General features: G+C 47.7%; 7 protein-coding genes across 7 annotated transcripts; 4 read left to right on the top strand and 3 right to left on the bottom strand.

Annotated features, from left to right (window-relative positions):
- The first annotated feature begins 50 nt into the window (after positions 1–50).
- On the top strand, positions 51–1357 carry C8Q69DRAFT_479539 (phosphatase inhibitor-containing protein). Its single transcript, XM_028631453.1, has 2 exons — positions 51–423; positions 606–1357. Exons 1-2 carry the CDS (start codon positions 198–200, stop codon positions 905–907), a joined length of 528 nt encoding a protein of 175 aa, XP_028482172.1. The 5' UTR covers positions 51–197; the 3' UTR covers positions 908–1357.
- C8Q69DRAFT_479537 (hypothetical protein) lies at positions 1358–4191 on the bottom strand. The gene is made up of 5 exons (XM_028631452.1): positions 4074–4191; positions 3757–4018; positions 3251–3692; positions 2682–3196; positions 1358–2630 (listed from the first exon to the last, which is right to left on the bottom strand). Exons 2-5 carry the CDS (start codon positions 3803–3805, stop codon positions 1549–1551), a joined length of 2088 nt encoding a protein of 695 aa, XP_028482171.1. The 5' UTR covers positions 3806–4018; positions 4074–4191; the 3' UTR covers positions 1358–1548.
- C8Q69DRAFT_100958 (DASH complex subunit Dad2-domain-containing protein) lies at positions 4157–5177 on the top strand. The gene is made up of 3 exons (XM_028625008.1): positions 4157–4653; positions 4704–4763; positions 4870–5177. The coding sequence occupies exons 1-3, from the start codon at positions 4440–4442 to the stop codon at positions 4998–5000; spliced, it is 405 nt and encodes a 134-aa protein (XP_028482170.1). The 5' UTR covers positions 4157–4439; the 3' UTR covers positions 5001–5177.
- A 1855-nt stretch (positions 5178–7032) lies between these two features.
- On the bottom strand, positions 7033–7784 carry C8Q69DRAFT_447713 (hypothetical protein; the record flags this gene model as incomplete). Its single annotated transcript, XM_028629229.1, has 3 exons — positions 7033–7355; positions 7386–7446; positions 7629–7784. 3 exons carry the CDS (start codon positions 7782–7784, stop codon positions 7033–7035), a joined length of 540 nt encoding a protein of 179 aa, XP_028482169.1.
- A 5660-nt stretch (positions 7785–13444) lies between these two features.
- C8Q69DRAFT_407650 (FAD dependent oxidoreductase-domain-containing protein) lies at positions 13445–15668 on the top strand (the record flags this gene model as incomplete). Its single annotated transcript, XM_028628161.1, has 3 exons — positions 13445–13878; positions 13941–14200; positions 14266–15668. 3 exons carry the CDS (start codon positions 13445–13447, stop codon positions 15666–15668), a joined length of 2097 nt encoding a protein of 698 aa, XP_028482168.1.
- A 3810-nt stretch (positions 15669–19478) lies between these two features.
- Positions 19479–19781, bottom strand: C8Q69DRAFT_447711 (hypothetical protein; the record flags this gene model as incomplete). Its single annotated transcript, XM_028629228.1, has 1 exon — positions 19479–19781. The coding sequence occupies one exon, from the start codon at positions 19779–19781 to the stop codon at positions 19479–19481; it is 303 nt and encodes a 100-aa protein (XP_028482167.1).
- A 3240-nt stretch (positions 19782–23021) lies between these two features.
- Positions 23022–24482, top strand: C8Q69DRAFT_479508 (hypothetical protein). The gene is made up of 4 exons (XM_028631451.1): positions 23022–23217; positions 23277–23316; positions 23455–23582; positions 23634–24482. The coding sequence occupies exons 1-4, from the start codon at positions 23145–23147 to the stop codon at positions 24032–24034; spliced, it is 642 nt and encodes a 213-aa protein (XP_028482166.1). The 5' UTR covers positions 23022–23144; the 3' UTR covers positions 24035–24482.
- The last annotated feature ends 641 nt before the right edge of the window (positions 24483–25123 follow it).

Genomic DNA, 25123 nt, shown 5'->3' with positions numbered 1-25123 from the left:
GAACGGATCACCATAATATAAGCTCTTTCCGTAGCGTGCGGGCGGCGAGTAAAAGTCCATTAGTCATACTCTTAAATGCTGCCCGGTGATCTCCCGATCCCCGCAAAGTCCATGGTCATCGCCTTTCTTCCGCACGAGACAATGTGAATCCTTTACTTTCCCCTGCATTTTCTTCTCCCCCCCCAAAAGTCCTCATAATGTCTAGAACCAGGAGGCAGGCAGAGGCCCTACCGTCCGGCAGCCAAGTTCAGACAGAATCCTCTCGAGAGCCTTCGCCTCTTCCTCTCACGGGAACTCTGAGACTGAGAGGCGCGCCACTTGCGGAAACCACGCAGACGACCACGGAGACAGCATCCACGAGACGCATACGATGGAGTGAAGACGTTGTCGATAATGAGGGGATGGGCAAGAAGAGTTCAAAAGGTAAAACGACACACCATATGAACAGAGGACTCCTCGCCGCCTACTCTCAGGAAATACTATCATTCGAGTGCCTCTTCCTTTCTCCCCTCTTTTTACCCTTCTTAAACACAAAACACAAACCATTATACGAAATAAATCCAAAATCCAACCCTCGAAGCAAAACTAACGAAGGAACCAACCAGTATGCTGCATATACCACAAATCCCACGCCGTAGGCGAGAGCAGTTCCGAATCCGAATCTGAATCCGAATCCGATGACTCCAGCTCCTCCGATTCCGACACCGACGCTCGTCAACGCGGGATAAGACGTGGTCGTCGGAAACAAGATAAAGACCATCATCATCATCATGAATGCGGTTCAGAAGAACATGACCATGACCACGACCACGGATCGGGTCCTCATAAACATAAGAGCAAGCGGAGAAAACCAAGCCCGAATGCTTATGAGAGAGTACCGAATTATACGAAGAAACGACCTCAATGACCAAGGGACGGGACGTAGGGTAGAGAAGATGGTGGAATCGTGCTTTCGTTGCGGTTGTTTTAAGGGGGGGTCACTGCCGTGTGCTGTTCGTGGTCGGTCGAGAATTTGGACATGTCTTGTCCTTCTCGACCATAGATATCCCTTTCGATGGGTGTCGCAGATATGGGACGCTTGAGCTGGTGATTCCCAATGTGTATGAAGTTGCATTGGGGGTGTTTCTCGAGCATTTCCTTTGGAGTCTTCAGCATTACTCGCTCGGGCCATAGCCACCTGAAATCACGGCCGTATGAACTGGTAATGCAAATCTGGTCTTCCTTTGGCGGAAGACTCTCACACGATATCATGGTTCGGTATGAAGATACACTCATGTGAATTAATTATTTTATGTCAATTGTAACATTATTTATCCACTTAACACAAGGTGCAGCGATATACTGCGAATGAATACTGAAATAAGAAAAGTATATAAGATTTCTTTTTGCATTATAAATCGACATGGGGTATCTATTGCCCAGGCTAAACAACGTCGAATATCCAATTAACCCATGATTATACAGCACGATGAACAGAAATGCCCTCCTGAAGGGGCTTGGCACTGTCTAACAAGTACCAATAAGAAGATACTGCGGAAAACAAGACGATCAGAACATCATGCTTCGTCTTCTAGCCGAAACTCTTCCGCGTCTCAGCAGTTCCGCTTCCATCAAAGCCTTGTTCGATGCGCTGATTGCTATTTTCGCGGTGGATGACCCTGCATCGTCCGGCTCAAGAGACCCCCTGGCATCTGCTCGAAGGCGAGTGCCTTTCATGTCATCATCCTCCACCACTTCATTCGTACTTTCTCCACGTCTCCGTCCTCGGTGTGATCGCGTCTCGGAGGAATGAGTTGATGTGAGATACTCAGCGTCCTGATGAGGCGAGCTATCTCGGCCAGACTTCGTATGATATCCAGTTGGGTTTGAAGAGTGTCGTCGAGATTGGCGAGTCACTGTCGAGGACCCTTTTCCGGTTGACATAGCTGAGCCAGAGTCGGTATCTAGTTCAGGTTGCAGCGCATCTTCCGCTGCAGTGCTTAACGATTCTCCACGTCCGGTACGGCGTCTACGGTCCGAGCCTTTTCTATTTCCTGAAATAGTTGCTTGACCTCGTTCTGTAGTAGGTGACGGGGAACCCGGTTCCTGTAGTTGGGACACGCTATCGGTTGACAAGGTCTGTGACTTCCTTCCGTCTTCCATTTCCGCCCCAGGAGTGATGGTTTCCCCTTCTTCACCACGTCCAGCGCTCGTCCGGGAATTGGAGGTTCTTCGAGAATGATCCTCCGGAACCGCAGTAATGAGTTCTTCTGTTGGCCGCCTCATCTTGGCCTTCAAGTTGGGTTCCACATAACTCACGACGTTTCGAGGGCGTCTAGCTGGTCGCGCGGAGCCTCCCAATTCACTCGGGGTAGTTGCAGAGACACTCTGGAGTTGTGGTGAGACGAATTTTGCTGGTGTATGTGAGGTGGCCTCGGCTTTCTCGTTCATGTCGATGTCTGCTTTACCGCTCTTTCCTTTGTGAAATGCATAGCGCTCTGATATGGAGTTTTCATCCTCCTGCTTTATTTGCCGTGGTTTGGCCAAAGAATCAGCCCGAGTCGTTTTCCTACCGTCTTCTGGTACACGGTTTTTCTTATTCTCTGAGGCGCGTTGCTTTTTAGGAGATGTATTGTTCATATTGGTGCTTTCTAGGGGAAAGGTCAGCACCAGCCAGAAATATGATGTGATCTTTGACCTACTTGGCTCTAGCACTTTGCGTCTGATCCTTACTTGGTCCTTCAAGTCTCGAGGAGTCTCTTCTTGTCCGACATCTGGCTGTGGGGATTGCGCAGCTGGATGCCCCAGTACCTTATCTGAAGCACGATCTGTCCGGTTAAATTTAAAGTCGTCTTCAAGCTCGGTCACATCCAACGAGTGGCTTTCATCCTCCTCATCGGCATCGAATTTTCGTTTGTGCCCTGATTTCACACCAGACTTAGATTCTTCCAACGGCACACTGGGGTCCGGTCTTCCCTTGTCACCCTTGATAGGTGCCGACAGTAGACGAGGTCTCCCCCTTTTCCTAGGCTGCTGGCTATAGAGAGAGCCCTTGTAGTCGTCCTCGGGTTCTGTGTATGTTTGTTTGACGTATTCGAAGGGTTCCGTCCATTCTTCACGAGTGGGACTGTCTTCGGGGTCCAAATGTGCGACGGGTGGAGGGCCTAATTCCGGAGAACCTGGCACATCATTTTCCATGTCCTCCAGTTCTCTCGGCCTGCAAATCAAGGTTAGACTGGACCACGATTGAACAGGAAGCAAGACGACTCACTCCAAGGTCTTCCTGGGGTAATATTTATCCTCGAGTATGACAGGAAGTCGCCCATCATCGAAGCCTGCGATAGCTTCCGGTCCAAGCTCTTCCCGTCGATAATTTATGTGTGATTGCCTTTCCTCATCAACTCCCGAAGCCGCCGCCTCAGACACGGTCTTCCTGTTCACTTTACGCGGCAACGCTCCTAGCTCGGCGACCAGATTGCCGAGTTCTGCCAGCTTAGAGTCTAGCCTTGCCTTCAGATTGTGGACGCCATCATTCAAAGCCTTTGCCGACTCGTATCTCTCGATCTCATGGTTCAGCGATATGACCTGTGAATGCAGGGACGTATTCTGACAGAGCAGCCGTGATATTTCTGATTCTAGTGCCTGAATACGCAGCGACTGGATTGAGTTGGCTCTTGCAAGTTCCCGGTTCTGCCTGATGAAGCGTCTCTTCACTGGAGTATAGTTAATAACAGGAAGGTTGATGGCTCTTTGTCGACGACCGAGGATAGAACTCACGAGCTTCGATTGATTCCGCGGGCGGAGCCAGATCATTTAGGCGAGCCATGATATGGCCTCGTGGGGATGAAGTTCAGTCCAGCAAAGAAAGACCAGTGATCCAAAAGTGAGTAAGTAAACAAAGAGCCTGGTGCTCGTTATGGTTATCTTTGAGTTGAACTCTTCGTGCAGGCCTTTTTGAAGAAAGCTCATCGAGGAACTGGACCTGTCAGAAAGCCGATAAAGTTGACCGGTCCCACGAGAGATAGTTTGGTAGAGATATCTAAGATACACTCAATGTTTAGGAACGGGGCGGACAGGATTGCAAGCTTGTTGACATTTCACCGTGTTTGGTTTAGCGCCCCTCACATGGCTGTCGGCCTTTCCCAGATTAGCGTGGGACGTCACCGCTCGGCAGAAAACCGTCTATCTTGATGATTATCGGCCTCATCCCCGCTACGGTGACAGTTAGACTCGATGAAGGACCGTGGCGTTCATATAGAACACGATATGAGAGCACTAATATCTTGATCTGAGCTTCCTATACAGACAGTGATACCGCCAGACTGATCGCAAGGAAGCGTCCACCTCCTTCGACGCGTCGAGGACTCGACATCGACAGATCGCAGTCCGCTATTCTCCACTGCTCAGAGGCCATCTTCGGTTTTCTTCTATCCTGCAATTCTTTCGGATCCTTTCCACACATGGCGCAGGCTCCAAGACCAGCGTCTATGTTCCCAGCAGGGCGGCAGAGCAGCTACCCAGTCGCCCAGCAGTCTTCAGCTCTTGCAGTACGGATAGCGTCAAAAAAGGCAGAATTGGATAACTTGAAGGAGCTGCGCGATCTCAGCGGAGTCCTCGCATCTCAGATGCAGGCATTAGAGGAAAAGCTGAGCACATTAAAGGACGGAACTGAAGGTTGGCTATCTCTTGACATTCTTGGGCCATGTATACTGATATGCCTTCAGCTGTCGCCTGCGTTCTCGCAAACTGGGGTAATGTTTTGCGGGCTATAAGCATGGCATCTGGTGAGTTCCCATAGCCTGCTCTCTTACGGATGACTATCGTTCAGCCTCGAGTTATGACGTCCGTAGTTGCTTTGATCTTGTAACTAACTGTTGAATGCCCTTCCAGCCAAAATAGCTCAACCGAAAGATACCACGGACGAAAAGTCACATGCGGAGATGGAAGACTCCGAGTGGGCCGGTGCTCCTTTACCAGCGACTCTAGTTCGGATTCCTGCGGAGCAGTCAGACAAGAAATAAGGGACATGGGGTCATATCCCTGTACATGCATCCACCACCTTAAATATTCCGTCCCTGGAGAATGCGCCGGCTGAGTGATCTATGATCGGACTTGTAAAGGTCATCGGACGATGGATACCCCCGTCTTTCCGGCGACGTACTCACACGCCTCATCGTGCTGGAGATGCTTCCTTTGGTCACTCGGGGAAACAGTGGCATATCCAGAGTGTGTACACAGGCCGGCAAGAGGACCGGCAACGAAGACATACCACCATGCAACAGCGGGTTCTATGTACTTTACACGGCTCTGCGGAAGCCGACCATGACGTGACGATGCTTTTGATTTCATGATATAATATTCAGAGTGCTTCTCCCTTATTTGGATGGACTGATGTGTATATCAAAATACTGGATTCGCAGCACTACGCTGAAGAAAATTAAACCCGTTCTCATTCCTCCCAGGGTAAGGATAGATCTGGATGAGACGTTGAAGGGACCCCTCTTTCGGTATCCATAGTTTACCGTATGAGAAGCATATCGTATATATCGTGACCACGAAATGTAGTTCATGGGGACATCATATGATTGGGTCGATTCTGGTCGCGGATGATCGCTATGGTAGTATGGAGAGTGGCTCACCTCAATACCAGCCGTGCTTTCAAACGGCCGGAAAGCCGCTGGCGCAGCGTCCCTCCCACCATTCAAATATATACTTACAGTAGATACAATCGGATTCATCACGACAACCGGGTAAGAAAACGGGTAAGACCAGCACCATACTCTAGCTCAACCTACGAATATCACACTAGAGGAACCCGATCGAACCGAGGCGGGGTAAGGTAATTTATCTGATTGCATATTGTCTACCTAGGTAGGTAGTTCAACCTCCTACAGTAGACGACCATTAACTATCTTATGCGCGAATCTTATGTCTAACATAACTACAATAATAACAATGTACCATAGGCGACAAAGGAAAACTGAGCGCTATCGGGAATTATTGAATCCAGGGATTCCACAGTTAGTCAGTCGGTAGTAGTAGTATTTATCTACTGTACCCTGTGACTTGACTTGATGATGTAGGGCTTGGTCGCGAGCGAGGAAATAATAATGGATGGCAGAAAGAAGTTCTGCCGTGATAACCGGTTGGGAATAATACATATCGCGATAAGAAGAATACCGCGGAGCCACCGTACCATTTTAGACTCACTCTCTCCCATCGCTATCTAGATTAGAAAAGAAGCCAGCGGATTGATCGTTATCTATTGTAGTAGTAGTATAAGGTTTTCTATTTGTCAAGTAACTCTGGAGTAACTATTTAAGGCTGTAATAACCATCTGTCTGTGGATACGATAAATATGGAACAAGTATGGGCATTGAGGTCCACCACAGAAGAAGAAGAAGTGATAGATAATGTGTGTGTGTGTGTGTGTGTAGAGACCTGACGCCACCAGAGAAAGAGAAAGGCGTGACCTCGAGGTAATAATTATCTTCGTATGGTACTGTTATCGGTACACCCATTTTGCGCTCTAGATAAGTATGTAGCAGCTTGATCTGCGCGGGTGGACCACCGTTTATCTGGAAGTTGAAGTTCCGGAACGACATCAGCGGATAATTAAGTATGTAACTATCTACCCTAGATAGTGTCAGAGATGCTAGTTAGTTAGTTAGGTAGGTACCTAGGTAGTTCTTTATGTATTATTAGTTGGAGGCAGAGAACTAGAGTAGTTAGATAGTATGTAGTACGGAGTACTCCGTACACACTGCACAGATACGGAACTCCGTAGAGCACTGTCAATCGGCAATTCTCCTGTAGGTACCAATACCGTAGTGTCGAGGAGATAGCAGCAGCAGCAGCAGTAAGCGAGATGATAAGATGCTTACCCGACACCATCCCATCGTCGATCAGCTCGAGCCATTCTTCGAATCGGATGGACGGCGCATACCTAGTGTCATGCCTCGCCAATCGTCACCGCACGGGCTGGTCAGGGGGAAATTCGCTCGCTGAGGGTGTTAGAGAATCCAGGACGGCCAACCATGGAGCCCAGCTGTCTCACCAGCTCTCTCTCACGCGACCGAACCACAGGGTTTCCTCTGGAGTCTGTCCAAAGGTTGATCCAGGTTGGGCCTGCAATCTCAGGCCGCTAGCCACTGGTCTCCGTCGTGCATATCCCGCTAAATCGTGCCGGAATGCATGTCTGCCGGGGCCTTGGAGGACAGTGGACAGTGGACAGTAGTAGTAGTAGATAGTGGACAGGATAATCCACGCAGCCTGGACGATGGAGGCAATCTTTTCTTTTGCCTGATCGGGCCTGCTGCATCGGGTCCTGCTCAGCAGCACGCAAGCGGAACGTGCACGGGTGCTAGTTAGGTAGTCTGGAGTTGAGCAGAGTAATTAATACATACCATACGCAGAGTGCAGTCCGGATCGCATGCCGAATCGAAGAAAAGAAAGAAAGAAGGATAGCTAGTTAGTTAGTAGTAGTTGTCTCTGGACCTCTGGTGTACTACGTGGATGCACAGAGATGAATATCTGAATAATAATAATGCAATCGCCTGTAGCTAGCACCTCATCCACTGGCCCTCTCTCTGACGAACGGACCGGCGTGTTCCAGTCTGTGTGGACAGTCATATTTACTGAGTACATACATACATGCTGCACAGCAGGAACCACTCGACCGGATATGTGGTCTTCTCTGACAAGCTCAGCAATTGACTCACTCCATAGACAATTCCTATGAAATAAAATAAGAAAATGACAGTGGCGAGGGCAGCACATCGTTGACGATCGAGAGCACTAGACATAACAGGCCCCCCTCGTGGATACGAAGCCAATGCGACTCTCCACCAACCGAGATGCACTCCTCTCCCCTGCCCCTCTTTTCGCCCACGCTAAGGAAACTCCTCCAGGCTGCGAACTGACTGCATCGTCTCATGCAGCCAATAATTCCTGCCTCTCCCCCATCCCCAAAGCCACCGAGAAATATGCTGTTATTCTGTCAGGGCCGGGCGCACGGTGGAGACAGAGAGAGAGAGAGAGACAGAAGAAAAAAAAAAGAAGAAGCAGATCTCTGCCTGGGGTCCGCTGGGCGCAAAAAGCTAGCTAGCTTAACTACCTAACTAACTAGCCATTCTTTTACTACTTGAAGCCGTTCACTCCCCGCCCACTTATTCGGATGACTCGAGAGTAGTTATATCTAGTTAAGTTTCTGCTCACATCATCTGCTCGACTATTCTTGTCATTCAAAAGGTTTTCTCTGGCACCCTCCACCGTCGTTCTCAGGTGATCGGGGACAGGAATCCTATTAATATAACGACAACAGTCGAAGCGATGAGGTGATCTTGCTTTTTTTGCCTTCGGGACGTACCCATACCATACTCTAGTCAGATCATATTATTCTTCTTCCAGTCTTTCAATCCTACCTATAATATTACCAATTATTCCATCCAACTCGACCCTTCTTAGCGATTTAGATCTCTATTCCCGTCCTTGAATTCTCGTCTTCCTCTCGTCTGCTACATCTCATCACTCTACCCGAAGGCAGCGCCCAACAACCCAAGAAAGCTTGCTACCTTCTATACTCTCGATCATTTCGATCTCGTTCTCTTTTTTATTTATTTAAAAAAAAAAAATACCATTTTTCATTGATTCCCTCTGCTTGGAGAAATCCTGGAGCGGCTCTCACGACTACATATGCAAAACATGGAATGGTCACTGGACTTCTGTCTGGTCTGTGACCGACAGACCTGCGGCGGAGCATACTGCTCCCAGGCCTGCAGACTGGCCGAGCTGGATGGCTTTTCGACGGGTTCTAGCTTGTCATCCCAAACAATGAACAGCAAACAGACGCCATCAAGAGAACACACCGTCGGGTCGAAGTTATATCCCACAAACACATCGACAGGCCGGTCTCCAGAAACGACGGGATCGGTCGAGAAGTCATCTACATCTCTTCGCTACCAGCTGGTCGACAGCGCCTCTGGTCTCTCACAGCCCACGCGGACCCTGTCTCCCTCATCATCTGAAACATCCTTAACATCGCTCCAAAGCAATTCCTCCCGCTCAACGACGGTCTCTGATCAAGTGTGGAACGAACTCTGTGATTACGCCAGTTGCTTCGACCACGTACGCGACTGGAGAAGACGACTAGCGATATCTTGAGCGATCTCCTCTTCCCTTGAATGACCCATGGTCATCGGCCACCTGAGGGTCGTCGGTGACCGCAGCAGCCCTCTTTCAGGCGACGATTACGATAAAACATACCCCACGACAAACATTGGTGCCCTGGCGGCGTTACGCGCTTTTTTTTTCTCATCTGGTTTTAGGATAGGATACTCAAATTGTGCTGTGTGATTTTGATGCATCTTGTCCGGACAATCCCCCATATCATCATTTCCGATTTAATATACCCCTACCTGTTTCCCGTTCGATCTTGTGTATTAAAAAAAAGGGAAAAAGAGGCTACTCTCTTTTCTTGCATCTCTACTTTTTTTTTCCTGCATTGCATCTATCAACAGGCGGAAGAGGAAGGAAAAAGGAAAGAAAAGGAAAACTTGATTCTTCAATATGTACGATCTTGATGGACTGAGAAAAATCTCTCTCTCTCTGATACTGCTCTCCCAAATCTTGACTCCAATCTGATCCAAAGACTTCTAATCCATTTTTCAACACCCCGTACGCATCTCTACAGTAGTAGTAGTAGACTACACAACTGGCATCTATCCCATCCATCACAGTTACAAGCTAATGCTCTTCTCGATCGACCTTCCAGACAGTTATATGAGACGTAATCACAAACTGAGCAACAACTAACTCACTGGACAAACACAATCTTGGCAGCCGCCTCTGACGACGACGATTGACACCTACCTACCCAGTTACACTATAGTTAGTTAGTTAGTTAATGCTGGGGTAAAAAAAAATGGGTGGGTACAGGGTTCATCTTATTCTCCCCTCACCCCCACATCGGGTCCTGATTGCGAATAAAATATGTACATAGTTTATACCGTATACCATACTACTACGTACTGTATATATACATACGTATACTATGTACTACTCCTAAACCTTAGATACTGGACGCCATGCGGCCATTGCACATAGCAATGCTATTCATCGATCCGCAAACCCCGAACGTTCCGGAACGCATGGAACTGAATCTTTCTTTCCGTCCCCACTTTCAACGTCGCGATAGGGTAGAAGTATCAAGAGTAAACGTCCATTCGAATCTAGAGTATGAGTAAGAGTAAGAAAAAAAAAATCTCTGCTCCGGAGTTGAAGTCGATTCGATTCGAGTCGATTCGCATGCCGCTAGTTAGTTAACTTCCTACTCCTACGTGGCTCTCTCCTCTCCTCTCTCTGCTTCTTGGATATCAGACAGGCACAAGCACCGACAGGCGCCATACAGTACCAGTCAGTATCAGAAGAAGAAGAAAGAGACTCGAGACCCCGTCTCCAAATGACGGTTTCAAACATGCATATGTTATTGTACAGAGGATCCAATCATTTTTTTTTTTTTCTGACGATGAATTCTTCTCATTCCGAGAATGGTTTTCTAACTAAGAAGCCAAAGACAAAAAGACTAAAAACTACCTAAGACACATATTCAACGAAGATGGGTCAGTCCTGACTCCTACCTAAATCCAACCCAACCGTACCACACCATACTACACTACACTAATCACCCCCTTGCCTCCCAGACCAGGCAGGTATCATATTTTTCTTTTTTTTTTCTGTTTCATTTTGCACGGGCCGTCCCGGTCTGGTCTACTACTAGCTTACCATACCATAGGTAGGTGTTATCCTTGACCGTTAGTCAATAATAATAACAGTAGTTAGAGTTTCTTATTCGCGCCAGTAGTAGTTAGCAGCAACGGTGCCAGACATGCAGGAGGGCCGTTAACAGCCAGCTCAGTGGGAAATAGAAATAGAAGTTAATCAAAAAAAGAGCATTCTGCATACATAGTACGCTACGTAATCAGTCCCAAGGTTCCGTGGGGGGGGAGAGAAAGAGTTTAATAGCTATTCGTCGGCATGTAGAGTACTATAGTAGGTTCCTATAGTATCCTCGTTGCCGTTAGGAAGCGAAACTGAATAAATACTTTAAAGATGCGTGTGGTTTCCCCTTCCATTCTTTTTCTTCTCCTCTGACTGATACTCTCAGGCCAAGGAGACAGTAGATATAAAATAAATGGTGCTATATAGCACCCTCTTAGTTTTCTATTTCGATCCTGACCTGACCTCTTGAATGCTTTATCTTTTCACTTTCTTGCGAGTCGATGCTCCCTAGGTCGTACTGCTTAGGTCTGCAATAGCGTATGGAGAGGATAGAGCAAGCAGACTCTCTTAGCGGAATATCCAAGGGAGGGTGGTATAATAATAACCAGGGATCCTATGGCTTTGGCCGCAAGATTCCTAGTAACTCTAGGAGCATAAATTCGGGTATTGACTAATATAGTAAATCGCTGCTATAAAAAGTGAATAGGATTATGATTTGTTTTTTGAGCGTAGATTGGGATAAATTTATATACGGGAAAGGTTTATTAGCAGGAAGGTGAGGTTCATTCGGTTAGTTGGTTAGTTGGCTAGTTTTAACAGAAAGGCAGCCTTCTCGTCAGAAGAAGCAGCAATAATGCTGTTCGCAGAGGGATTTATAGCTAGATAAATTACAACCACAATGGGATTGTCTGCCGTGATATAGTTTTTAAATATATGGTAAAGCTCGTCACTGTCCCGAAGACATGGAGAACCCACCTTCTCGGCACGGCCGGAAACCGGTAACCGTATCCGCATCAGGGCTCCTACCTGCCTTTCCCCGTTTCGATTTAGAGCTATCTATCGTATTTGAGAAATCCCATCAATTGATTGAGGCCTTAGAACCAGCGCAACAATGGGCCTGCGTTCATTTCCCCGGCATTCTTCTCTTTTCTTCGATTTCTGCCCAAGCAGCACCAGGAGTATTAGGACAAGATGAATAAAAACCCACTTTCTGCAGAGATTGTTAGATCTGCAATAAACCATGTAAATCCTAGAAAGGGAACGAAAGAAAGGGAAGAAAGAAAGGGGAAAAGGGAGGGGGCTGGAAATAATAAGGCCAGCTGTCGCTCGCATATGCTCGCAGCTCTCGTGTCGCGTGTCCGATCAACGGGCTAGAATAAGATGGATAAAATAGAATCTACGCTGCATATCACTAGAACGATAAGAAATACTCCTATATTATGATATTAATATTAATAGACTGCCCTAACTAGCAGCAGATCATCCACAGTTCAAAAAGAGAGCGCATCCGGCGTCTCCTAGCCTGTCTTATTGGCGGGAAGAGGTGCGGAAATAATCGAGCACGGTCCATCCGCGAGAGATAGTACGGAGAGAGAGAGTCAGTGCTGCGATCTCGTGGCTGTTTGAAATTTTATAGTCTGTTCTGGGCCATTGTGACCCTTTTGATAGTTAGCGAGTCAGACCTCTAGAGTAAGCAATTATTATTATTATGATTATTGCTATTTTTGTAATTGTATAGATATAAATTACTATCAATTTCTGCCTGACTCGACTAAGTTACTATCTGGCTCCTGACGTCACACAGGCCAGATGAAAAAAAATCCCCCATCTCCAACAGGAAAAAGAAGAAGAAGAAGAATTCAAAAAAGAAACATCACATCACATCATGTTCCTTTCCTGATCTCTTCCTGATCTTGGCAGGAATCCCTGGTGGAGCAACACAACGCGTTCGTCTTTGTTCCTGTTAGTTTTTTTCAGGGTCACATGTACGGCCCAGTTAGGCGAAGATCTTGACCTTTGCGTCTCCACGCCCGCCGAGCCGAGTCGCTGATTGGCGGGGAAAGCAGACCCTACGCCGTCATCTCTCCCCGTGACGGAAGGTCTGCCGGTCGCGCTGCCAGGCTTTGGCGACTGTTGCAAGTCGAGAGCGCAGCGCCCAGAGGTACCTCCGGTCTCCGCGTAGCTTTGCTGGGGAAGCAGGTACCCATCCGCAGTCTAGCCTTGGACAGCATCATCATCGCGTCTCCACTACGCCGTACCATACAACTCTCTGCCTTGCCTCCCTCTCCCCCTGCGCGACCATCGAGATCACTAGCTGTTCGTTTTCTTTTCTTTTCTCTTTTCTTCATTTCCTGTATTTGACCTCATCACTCCTCTCCGTCAAACTCTTCCTCTTCCCAGCTCTTCTCTCCTCTCCTCTCCTCTTGACTCCTTCGGGCCCTCTCTCCCCTCCGTCCCGTCCCGATCACATTCTTATCTCACAGCCATTGTACATTTGCGAGGGTCTTTGTTGTTGACGCCGTTGCTGCTTTTCCCAGGACAATTGCTTGTTCAGTAATCTGTCAAGTGGGTGCTAGCTCCCGTCCGATAATCCAGACGGCTATATAACAACAACTATATACGCCGCAACCTATCTCCTCCTCTCCCTTAATCAGTACAATCGTCAGCCAGCGACCACCTTGCCGGAATGGCCGCTCGACACTCCCGCAAGCTTCTACGGCCCCTTCTCTACACCTCCGCTGCTGCCGCGGCCGGAGCTGGTGTACTTTATATCTCCTACAGACCCCGTAATATTCCCGGCTTGGAAGCCCCTGCGGTCCCCCCTCCCGGATACAGTGAAGGAAAGCTCCTGCCCCCGAACTTTCCCCGGATCAAGAGTCGAGATGAGCAGATCGCAGATCTGAAGAAGAGCTCCACAAAGGAGCAAGAGTACGATCTTCTGGTCATTGGCGCGGGCGCCACGGGATCGGGAATTGCGCTGGATGCGGCCACGCGAGGTCTGAAGGTCGCCATTGTCGAACGGGATGACTTCAGTTCCGGTACGAGTAGTAAGAGTACGAAGCTGGTCCACGGCGGTGTCCGATATCTTGAGAAGGCCGTGTGGGAGTTGGATTACAACCAGTAAGCTTTGGTTTCCCTTTGAGAGACTCCGGTCTCCCTTTTGTCTGACGGTAGATCCGCAGGTATAAACTCGTCGTGGAGGCCCTTCGGGAGCGGAAATACTTCCTGAACACCGCTCCCCATCTGTCCTCATGGCTTCCTATCATGGTCCCTGTGCAGAAGTGGTGGCAAGCTCCGTACTTCTGGGCGGGCACCAAGTTCTACGATTTCCTGGCCGGTTCTGAAGGAATTGAGAGTTCCTACTTCCTGACCAAGAGTAAGGCATTGGAAGCCTTCCCTATGTTGAAGAAAGAGAACCTGTTCGGAGCTCTGGTCTACTATGGTGAGTGCAGCCTCAAGACCTCTTGATATCTATCTAGACTTGACCGGGGGTTAATAAAAGACTAGATGGTGCTCACAACGACTCCCGCATGAACGTCTCCCTCGCAATGACCGCTGCCCTGTACGGTGGTACGGTCGTCAACCACATGGAAGTGACTGGCCTTGAGAAGGGTCCGGATGGTAGGCTCAACGGTGCTCGCGTGAAGGATTGCATCCGTGAGAAGAACGGCCAGGCACCCGAGGAGTTCACTATCAAGGCCAAAGGTATCATCAACGCCACTGGTCCCTTCAGTGACTCCATCCGCAAGATGGATGAGCCCACCGCGAAGGAGATCGTGGCTCCTAGCGCCGGTGTCCATGTCATTCTGCCCGGTTACTACAGCCCTTCGAATATGGGTCTCATCGATCCTTCTACTTCTGATGGCCGTGTGATCTTCTTCCTCCCTTGGCAGGGTAACACGATTGCTGGAACGACGGACCAGCCCACCGCCATCACACCGAACCCCCTCCCCACGGAGCAGGACATCAACTGGATTCTGTCCGAGATCAGAGGTTACCTTGCCCCCGATATCAACGTGCGACGTACTGACGTCCTGGCTGCCTGGGCCGGTATTCGACCCCTGGTGCGCGATCCCAACAAGACTAACACGGAAGGTTTGGTCCGTAACCACCTGATTTCGGTGTCTCCGTCAGGCCTCTTGACTTGCGCCGGTGGTAAGTGGACCACTTATCGCCAGATGGCCGAGGAGGCAGTAGACGAGGCCATCAAGGTATTCAAGCTTCAGCCTAGCCCGCTGCGCGATGTTCCCGACATCAGCGGTGTTGGAGGTGCCGGATTGGTCTCCGACGGTGCTGTTCTCGATGGTTCCTGCCAGACTCACCAGGTTCGCCTGATTGGTGCTCACGGCTGGTCCAAGACGCTTTTCATCAACCTCATCCAGCACTTCGGTCTCGAAACCGATGTTGCAAAGCACCTGGTTGAATCTTACGGAGACCGTGCCTGGCAAGTGGCTGCCCTGTCATCTGCCACTGAGCACCGTTTCCCCGCAAGAGGCAAGCGTATCTCGCCCCTCTACCCCTTCGTCGATGGTGAGGTGCGCTACGCTGTCCGCCACGAGTATGCACAGACCGCCGTCGATGTCATTGCTCGGAGAACCCGTCTGGCCTTCTTGAACGCTCAGGCGGCCATGGAGGCCCTGCCAAAGGTCATCGACCTGATGGGTGCGGAGCTCAAGTGGGACGACAAGAGGAAGGATCTTGAATGGTCCGAGTCTCTCAAGTACCTCGAGTCGATGGGTCTGCCCAAGAGCCGTCTTTCGCTCACCCGGGAGGACGTCGAGAGCGGCAAGTCGGCTGCTATTGACGATGCTGAGTTGCAGCTGTACTCGCGGAGTGGTAAGTTATATTCATCTATTTCCTGCGCACAACTCCCCCGCTGGAATAGTAATACTGACTGGTCTTATAGATGACCCGGCCGAAGTGCTCGCCAGTGACCGACCCGCGATGAAGGAGGACCGTGACCCGCTGATGCAGCCGGACTCTCCCGCTAACAAATAAAACTTCGGATTATTTTTACTTTTACCCCATTCTGTCCGGTTTCTTTTTTCATGAATAGACCTGCAGATATTCGCTAGACTTCTGCCGCAGGGACGGCGTCGATCCTACCACGGTTGCTCACGGTGAGCTACGTTGAGGTTATCGTCTTCTAGGCGGACTACTAAGGCGTGTGGCGTTCGAGATCTGGGCGGTTGTCAGACACGGGCTTTAGATGCGGAATATCGGTCTAGCCGGACATTGTATCTTTATATTCATTTTACCTACAAGAAAAATTAAGTTAATAAGAGCATCATCTGTTCGGATACTTTGGCATCAAACTGGTCCACGTGTAACAGCAAATGTTTCTCCAGTGGTAACTGGTAATTTAATAAAGAAGCTTAACTAGCAGTTATAGGGAGGTATCCTGAGATCTTCTTGACGGCGCCTGGGACCGGAACGAGCCCCCAGAACTAACGGCCTGGTCCCAGAATCGCTGTTATTATTGGTCCTGGGAACATTGACCACAGGAAGCGCAGAGCAACTTTAAAAGAGACCGTTGACCGTCAAAATCAAGTACCATTCCGCCCCGCTTATAGCACTCCAGAGCTAAGGCCGTATAAATTTGACACACGTCTGGTCAACCGTCACTAGACAACATGCCTTGTTCTCAGCATGTCATTAATGCTTCACTTTAGCCTCTAGATTCTCCAGTGCCGCTGTCCTTCCCATACGTTTCAACCAGACCTTCAAATCAAACCGACCTTCACTGAGCTCACTTTTATTCCCAATAAACTTAAACGTAGACCCTTTTTTCCCTTACTAGTCCCTCTTCATCTATATAATTAATCAAACACCACTCTGTCCGATAGGTAATTCCCCGTCTCATAAGTAGCTAATTTTTCGCCATCTTCAACAGTCTTAATATAATAAACGGCCCCTTGAACAATCGAGCCCGGGGCATTGAGAAGAGCCGGATATTGGCCCCATAATTTGCATTCGTACCCGATGATATAAGTCGGTCGTAACTTAGGTTTGTGATTTAATGCGAGGATTTTTATAATTATATATGGGTCAGTTAGTGTGCTGTAGAAGAAATATAGACCTGTTGATGCGACTAGGGAGTCGATTGGCGGTGGTGATTGATTTGGGAGACTTGTAATACCAGTCTAGTAGCGCGGCTCGTAGTTTCTGTATACTAAAAGACGAGACTTTGAAGCGAAGATTCTCCGATGGAGGAGAAGGAGGAGGAGGAGGAGCCCATACTGGTGTCGTTATCGTAATCTCTTCAGACTTAAGGCAAGGATAAATTTAAACTGGCTGTTCTCTGGGCTAGATATCTCGAATTACAACAAGGCAGAAAGTCGAAGATGATAGGTAACTACCTGACGCTTAGTCTATGCTAAGTATGCTGTAGTTAATTAGTAGGTAATCGAGCCGCTGTTATTATTATTATTATTATTATTATTAGTGGCGCTCGATTCAGTTCAATAAAAATCAATCGTTAGTCCAACTCTCACCAAGGGACTTCCGTCTTAAACAGGCTTGCTTTCCTTCCTGTTTCTCCGAGTTGCCGTTTAGTATAGATAGATAGATAGGCAAAGCGATGCGTTACAAACCGTATAGTATAGTATAATATTAAATATACTGATACTTATAAAAGGGTCCAATTAGCGATATAGAGCTAGGTCATGAAAAAATATAGAGGTTTATCACAGTAGTAGTTAATAGAGTAAATAAATAAAGTATTAAGAATTACAGTATCTCGCCTCGTTGTATATAAGAGTTACTGAGTACTTACTTATAGTACTTTAATCTAAGCTGAAAACATTATAAAGTAGCTTAACTAGGGTATTAATATAATACTTAAGGATAATATAAATCTAGAAGAAATAATCCCCAAGTAGCTCACTAAGATCCTATAGCATCTTGAATACTTAATAAGAGGGTGTTGCTGCTAACTATCTATAACCTACCTACTTAATCCAAATGACGGTTAGGATTAGTAGTTTACTTTGTTATCTAGATACACTAACTATCTTATGTATATAAATAAGTTATAAACTGGAGCAAAGTTGTTAAAGGGGCCGCTACTAGAAGGCAAGTTAGATTGTTACTATAAGATACTGCTAGGTATTGCGCTGGCGGCTGCCGCGACCGAATTTCTCGCCTCGAAGAGAAATAAGAACTGCTAAGCTAAACAGACGAGGTAACTATTTCGTGCTTAGTTGCATATATTCGAGCGTTCTTAATAGCTACCATACTCATCTAACAGACTTTCCAGACTTCTATACACTAAAATAAAATAAGACAGAATACTTGTACTGTACTTGGCGTCTATGCGACTCTCGTCCGCGGAAGCCTTTGAATTAGAAAAATGCAGCCTTCCGGATCGAAGGGCAGAAAGGTGGTTTACTCGGCTATAGAATTTAGACCCTTATCAATAGGTTATATATCTAGGTGGTCGCTTTCAGGAACTCCCCAGACCAATATCTTTATATGTTACGGACAAGACCAGTAATAGCAGCCCAGCCATCGACGCTTCGAGATCCGAGACAATACTAGACGGCAAGAAGAAACAATTTAAAGCAAACTCCAAGCTCAATTGTTAAACCTCGAATACAATCAACTACGCAGAAGTGCAGAGTATGTAGTCAGGTGTCGAATCTAGTAGGTTCTGCTCATAGAATAGTATAGCATATAGAGATCCCAGCTGTGAGAAGTGATGTAATAAGCTATTAGCTTAGCTTATTGTGTAATCTTTGTCCATTGACAATTTATCTTTTTGAGAACGAAGGGAAAAAAGAGAAAACAAAAGGGATATTATAATAAAATAAACATTGGTCATAATATATCATGTGCATATCTCCCAGACTTAATGCATAAGGGGAAAAGGAATTATTAAAACCTGAATTATTTTCACCGTCTAGTTCTGTTTTCTCCCTGAGTACGGAAATAATAAGCCAAAAACACAAAAGAACAAAAGAACAAAAGAAAGGAAAAAGCACAGAGTCATAGTATTATTGGAACGATGTTGGTCAATCTATAGTTAGACAAAACAGGTAATAAGATAGGTAGGACATTAGAGGGTTCCAAGAAAAAAAGAATTGTGTATAGTAGCGTATAAGAGCGTAATATCTTTTAGGGGAGTCACTGATCTTTCCATTTCTGTTCATCGACAAACCCATCGGTTCAAGGGTTTGATGGCGTGGAGCAAAACTCTCAAGAGAAGGCTGCATGGTCAAGTGGTCATGGATGTGACTTGTGTCTGAATAGCTCCAAGTCAAGTCGGCAGGCATGGAAGGGAGGTCGAAGGGAAGTATGCGCCGTTGTCCGTGTGTACTGGAGAAGAAAGAGTCACCGCACCAGGTGGAATGGACCGAGCAAAACGTTCGTTTCGCTCGTGAAGGGCCGCGCATCGAAGAATAAATGGTGCCGGCTACCGGAATAACAATTTGGCCCCAGCACCTAGTTTTTTGTTGTCTTTCATGAAAAGATAAGTCGGTGGCCCCCAGTACACTTCGATTCCAACACTCCACACTCCCGCTAGACCTCGAGGAGGCCCCGCCAGGAACAGTATGACATTCCTAGTAAGGAGTTCCCATCGATGACTTAACCGTGTTCATCATCACACGGTGTAGATTCACTTGCTTTTGCCAAGCTCACTCATCCAGGAGAGTTGCGTCATCCAGACAGACTCCTTGAGACAGTAGAACAGTCGGATGGCTCACCGCACTGTCCCCAAGCTAGGCTGCAGGCCCATCAAGCTCCGAAGCATCCCCTTGAAAATTATTCCAGAAACGCTCTACAGCTCGTTGGGCGATAGTAGAGCCGCGAAACCGGTCCCGGAAGTAGTTGAATAGAGCAAACTCGTCACGATCGAGAATGTAGCTATCCGGTTGCGCCTGTATGTCCCGCCAAAGTCGGCTGATGGCAGCTTCGAGGATTGCCGTCGTCTGAGGATTTATATGTCCATCCTCGCTGTTTCTGGCTTCCTCCAGAGCAAGACGTACTTGGTCTCTTCCCGAGTTGGAGACCGCATTGGTCATTGTGGAATGGCGTTGGTAGAAAGAGTTTTCGCCGGCTTTGTCGTGACTGTAGCAAAAGGGGATATAAATAACATGGAAGGTTCATTAGCCTGGATATGAAGAAGCGTGTCAGGAAGTAAGGTGTTAAAGCTGTGCAAGCTTGCATGCGTCTTCTGTCCAGAACGTGTCAATGGTTTCACTTCCTAACAAGACTCCCCTGCGTGAATGTCGACGCAAGCCATGGGAATGACAGCTTGCTTTAGACAGCATCCACAAGTTGCTGTGTGAAGGCGAGTAATAATAAAGGTGTAGTGGGATACCTGCACACCGGGTCCTGTCAATCAGGAGGCAGTCTTTTGTTCTCGGAGAATTTCATGCTGTCTCCTGAAGACCCGTCGAGAGGCACCATCTTGTCCGGACTCAGGAATCAAGAAATCCAATATCCTTGCGGCTTCATTTCCAACGGCCATGTGGCAGGTGGGCCCATGGACGGATTCTCCCGCTGCAGTAGAGGGGCTCTTTTCGCAGGTGGTTCTGTTCGTTTAGGGAAAGGATCAGGCCTAGGCTAAATGTCTTTGCGTTTCACGGTAGGGCTAGCATGGGCATAGCCGAGGTGGTTGATCACGATCAGAGTGATAGGGCTCCAGATAATGCAAGTCCAAGGTTAGCTGATTGTCCGGGTAGGAGATTTCGATTCGGGAAATTCTCCTTGACAAGGATAAAAGCGATGTCATGATACGTTGCGGCGGTATATTGGCAGGGTCTTGTGTCTTATTAGGTGGGGTTCGGGGGATTTCTTTTTCTGACTCTTCATCGACTATGAATTGGTCAGCGTCAGGCTAAGAGAAGCGAACGCCCAGTCAATAATGGAGAGCGCTCAATTCGTCGGGGAAAGGAGGGCGGATGCGATTGCTTCGTGGTCGAACCACTCAGAGAGAGCACTAATCGTATATCGCGGCTCAAGCCCAGAACTCAGTGGCATATAGAGCGCACTCCGCCTGCGATTGATACACAAACAGCGAGCATCCAAAACACCCTCTCCCCTGTTCAGAGTAACCGGTCCAGAATGCTAATTTCCAGATACGCCGGTCAATATCCCGTACTAGGGGATCGCCCATGCGGCAGAACCGTTGCAGTTCCACCGTGTCCACATCAAGTTTCTGGGCAGAAGTTCCGACCTCCATAGAACAACGGTTTAGCCCCAAAATCCATAACCGTCGAAGCCCTATTCGCATGTTAGATTTGCGGACCCTTTCGTCGGTCTAGGTTAGACCCGCCGTTCTCTTGGAGAGTCATCCACATTGGGCATCCGAAGTACACAACGACAGTTTGAGTAATAATATGCTAGCATCCAGCAGCAGCATATCAACAGACTTCAAACTCCACTGGGACGGTAAACAAAAAGAATACAATTATAAAACGGGAACAGTTATAGCGAATAAAATCGATTTCCTGCTACAGGAACAGCGCAGGAAATGCGATGACCACGTCCGGTGACCGCTAACTATTCCCCGTCATATTATGGCGTGTCCCTTTTTTTACCCACCTTGGTCAAGACACCTCCGTTAACGGTCGACCACGCCCTAAGCGGTCCTGAACGGAGACCTGACCGACATGTTTCATCATACGGCTGGTCGTTGGAACGTATGGGGTCGATCGGGAGCTCCGTCACAACATCCCGGAACGGGGAGGAATTTGGAATGAAACGATGGAACCCCGAGAGGTACAGTAGTAGACCCTTTTCTCCATCAAGACCCGCTGCAGGGGATAGGCATACGCGTGGCCGCGAGCATCAACTAGACGTTAGCCAATTTACCACTCCTCCATCCATAAGCGTGTATCTATCCTCCAGTTTTCTCTTCAAACTTCCACACGGGTCCACTGGTCTCGTACTTTAGACACGATTATGTGAGATTTTCCGCGGGCCTATACGCTACCTGGTCCAGGGGTCACGACTTCACGAACCATTCTCCAGTACAGAGCAATCCCTGCGGGTAGGGAGAATGCTTATCGTATCATTCGCATCTGGACCGTGAAGAGTTCCCTGGTTGGACGCTTGGGCCCCGATGAATGGTTGTAAAGCAGCCGCACGTCAACCAGGATGCCGAACATGATCATGGTGTGAAGCGACTTCGGGGTTCAAGGAAGAAATATAAGACGGAGGAAGATAGAACTGCACTGGGCTATCTACCAAAGAATAGCCGCAGTAGACTAGGGAGCAGCCCAAAAAGGCAGGTGGCAGGACTAGATGTCAGTGCAAAGCCCGCAAGCTGCAGAAGGGTTAGCACTCCGTACTTAGATAGGACTTTGGATGATCGTATTTCCTGAAGCAGAGTTGGACGGCGCCTGGAAGCTGTCGAGAGGGAAGTGTTGGATGAGCCGATGTAGGCCAGACAAGGTTTCGGATAAGTCAAGCCGAAGCTGCGGCACGGGGAAGTCGAGAGTGGCAGCCGTGCGGAGAGAGCCTTGTCCATGAAATGACTCCGAAGGAACTACGTATCTCAGGTTCTGTATGGTCCACGGCTGCAAACACGCCGAGAATCTCTGCAGTAGTCACGGAGAGTCTTCGACTACCTATCCAGGCAGGTGTCGGACAAGCTAGCTAGCACAGAACCGGGGGTGGAATAACAAAAGGGTTGCAGTATCGACGGCGTAAAGGATTGATAATTGGCCACCAGAGATAAGTATCCTCTGGCGGATATACGTTATTATAATATTACCAGGTCGACATCTGAGTAGGGTACTGGGCATGTACGTATGTATGTATATATGTATGCACATGCAAGTACATATTTGCGTGTCAACTGTGCACGCATATCCTGCTTTATACCGAGACGTGTTTAATGACACGAGATGATTATCCTACTTTCGGGCGTAAGCCATGTATGAGATGGCATAGTTAATGATAATGAGTGGGTGAGATCCTTTGCCCTCGCAAAAGTCCACCGCCTTGAATCACTATTGAAGCCACTGCCCATTAGAATCATTCAGCATAACTATCCTTCTGATAATTGGTGGCCAATGCTGGTAGATAGTCTAAGCAGCATGATAATCACCCTCTGAGATCAAAGTCAGCTATGAGCTTAAACAGACACGAGGCAGAACACTGAATTAGGAATTTTGAGTTCCTAGACGATAATAATACGACTAGTTAGTTAATAACTGTAATTGTTATTTAATACTCAAGGAACCAAAGCAGCAACTATATACGGATGACTAAGCATACTTTTACCAGATACGGACGGAGAGGGACAAAAAAGTTGATTTGCGATGCCCCACGCTCTTGGATGACCGTCCACCATTTGGCCTGTGCCAGAGACAGTTTGACATCGTCGCTGAGCCGACCGCATCTCTTCTGTGTCCAGTTTTGAATTCTAGGTCAAAATGGTGTACTATTACACATCGAACGTGGTCAGTCCCTCGGCTTTTATCTACGCGGGGAAGGACAAATACGAGAGTACGACAGTCTTTCTTTCTTCGATATGCCTAAGCTTGCTCTGACAGACACCCCTTCAGATGAGGATCTTATCAAATATGGACTAGAGAAGGACGTCTGGTACTGTGATCGAAACAAAAATTCCCGCTGTTTTCTGAGTGCTGGAACTCTGACGTGATGGACTCATAGGGTTGGTTGCCTCGCCCGCAGCTGTTGCGTTGATAGAACCTCGTCTGATATGTCTTGATACCTCTTCCAGTTCCATGTCGACAATCTTTCCAGTGCGCATATCTACCTGCGACTCCGCGACAATGAAACTTGGGATAAGATCCCCCAAGAGCTTCTCGATGACTGTGCCCAACTCACCAAAGCGAACTCCATTGACGGTAGCTATCACGCTCCATGAAACTCCTGAACTGCGGCTCATATCGAACCAGGAAACAAGAAAGATAACATAACCGTGATCTACACGCCATGGTCGAACCTGATGAAGAACGCATCGATGGCAGTCGGTCAGGTCTCTTTCCACAACCCGAAGATGGTCAAGAAGGTTTTCGTCCCCGCACGTGAAAATGCGATCGTGAACCGCCTAAACAAGACAAAAGTCGAAAAGTTCCCGGATCTGATGGCTGAGAAGGAAGAATATCTGAAGAAACAGCGAAAAGAGGAGAGGCGGCTAAGGGAGGAAAAGAAAGCCGAGGAAAAGAAGGCCAAGAAGCAGAGGGAAGAGATGAAATGGCAAAAGGAACATGCCTATGATGACATGTTCAGCGAGGAGAATCTCCAAATGAGCAGCAACCAGGACCGGGATCCGGATTTCCTTGACGATTTCATGTAAAGATACCAACTTATCTTCGTCCAAGAGGAAGACGGTTTGCAAGATTTCTCAGAGCTAGCTTCAAAGGAGCAGCCGGAGCAGGAACAGTCACAGTGATATTGTGGGTCGATGACCACAAGGATTCTCATATTGAGATACAGTGGCGTCGCCGACAAAGCGCAGAATATTTCGCGCTACTTGAACCTGATATCTCTCCATCACGGGGCTTCATTTTCATCCATTTACGAGTGACGACAAAGGCAGCCATCTACATACAAAACATATAAAGCATACAAAAGTCAAAAGGATCAATCTATCATTTTCCAAATATGGTATACTTTTTCAAACCTCGCTGACATGAATATTGGGACCGGGTCGAGTGCGTAGGGTAAATTGGTCTTGAAAGTAGTTACTACAGAGATGAGTAATTACGTATCTATGGTAGGAACAAACAAACAATATACATGGAGTACTATCCAAATCCCGGGGTATAGTAGAGATAAGCAATGCAGAATACAAACGACGAAAGAAATAGCCTCCCCACGAGAGAAACCGCTGGTGAGATTCACCGCGACGTTTATGGGTAAGATTCTCCCATAGTCCACGTAATGACCAATCAACTACCTAGTATTAGTGCCCGAGGAGGATTGTTACTACGATGGTGCATCACCTACCACATTGAGTTGGAGCAGAGAGCTTCAAGCGCGACGCAGCGCATTATTGCAGTACATAAGTAGTTATACGCACGGGGCTTAGTCTCGACCTCTCGAATGGCGAGTGGTCGAAAGATGACAATGATGACTTTGTTCTTGTTCCATTGTGCTAACTACTAGTACCACTGGTGTCTCCCATATTACTTCTTATGTATGGTAGAATGAATGTGTGTCGGAACTCGGACAATATCCATACAGATGATAACCTTTTTTGGCCTCGACAAAAAGACCTGACAAACAAGATTCGAAGCAGATATTTAGACGATATCTATAGACTTTAGAAAACTAGATATAATGAATAAATTCTCCCTAGGACCGTCAAAAGACTCTATAATATGCATTCTGCTCTGGTACATACATATGACATTGAAGGGTGCCTGAGTGGGGCCCCCAATCC

This window comes from Paecilomyces variotii (genome assembly GCF_004022145.1).
Source record: "Paecilomyces variotii strain CBS 101075 chromosome Unknown C8Q69scaffold_13, whole genome shotgun sequence".
In the NCBI taxonomy this organism is placed as follows: Eukaryota; Fungi; Ascomycota; class Eurotiomycetes; order Eurotiales; family Thermoascaceae; genus Paecilomyces; species Paecilomyces variotii.
The sequence above is the reverse complement of the archived record's forward strand: the minus strand, read 5'-3'. Positions and strand labels throughout refer to the sequence as shown.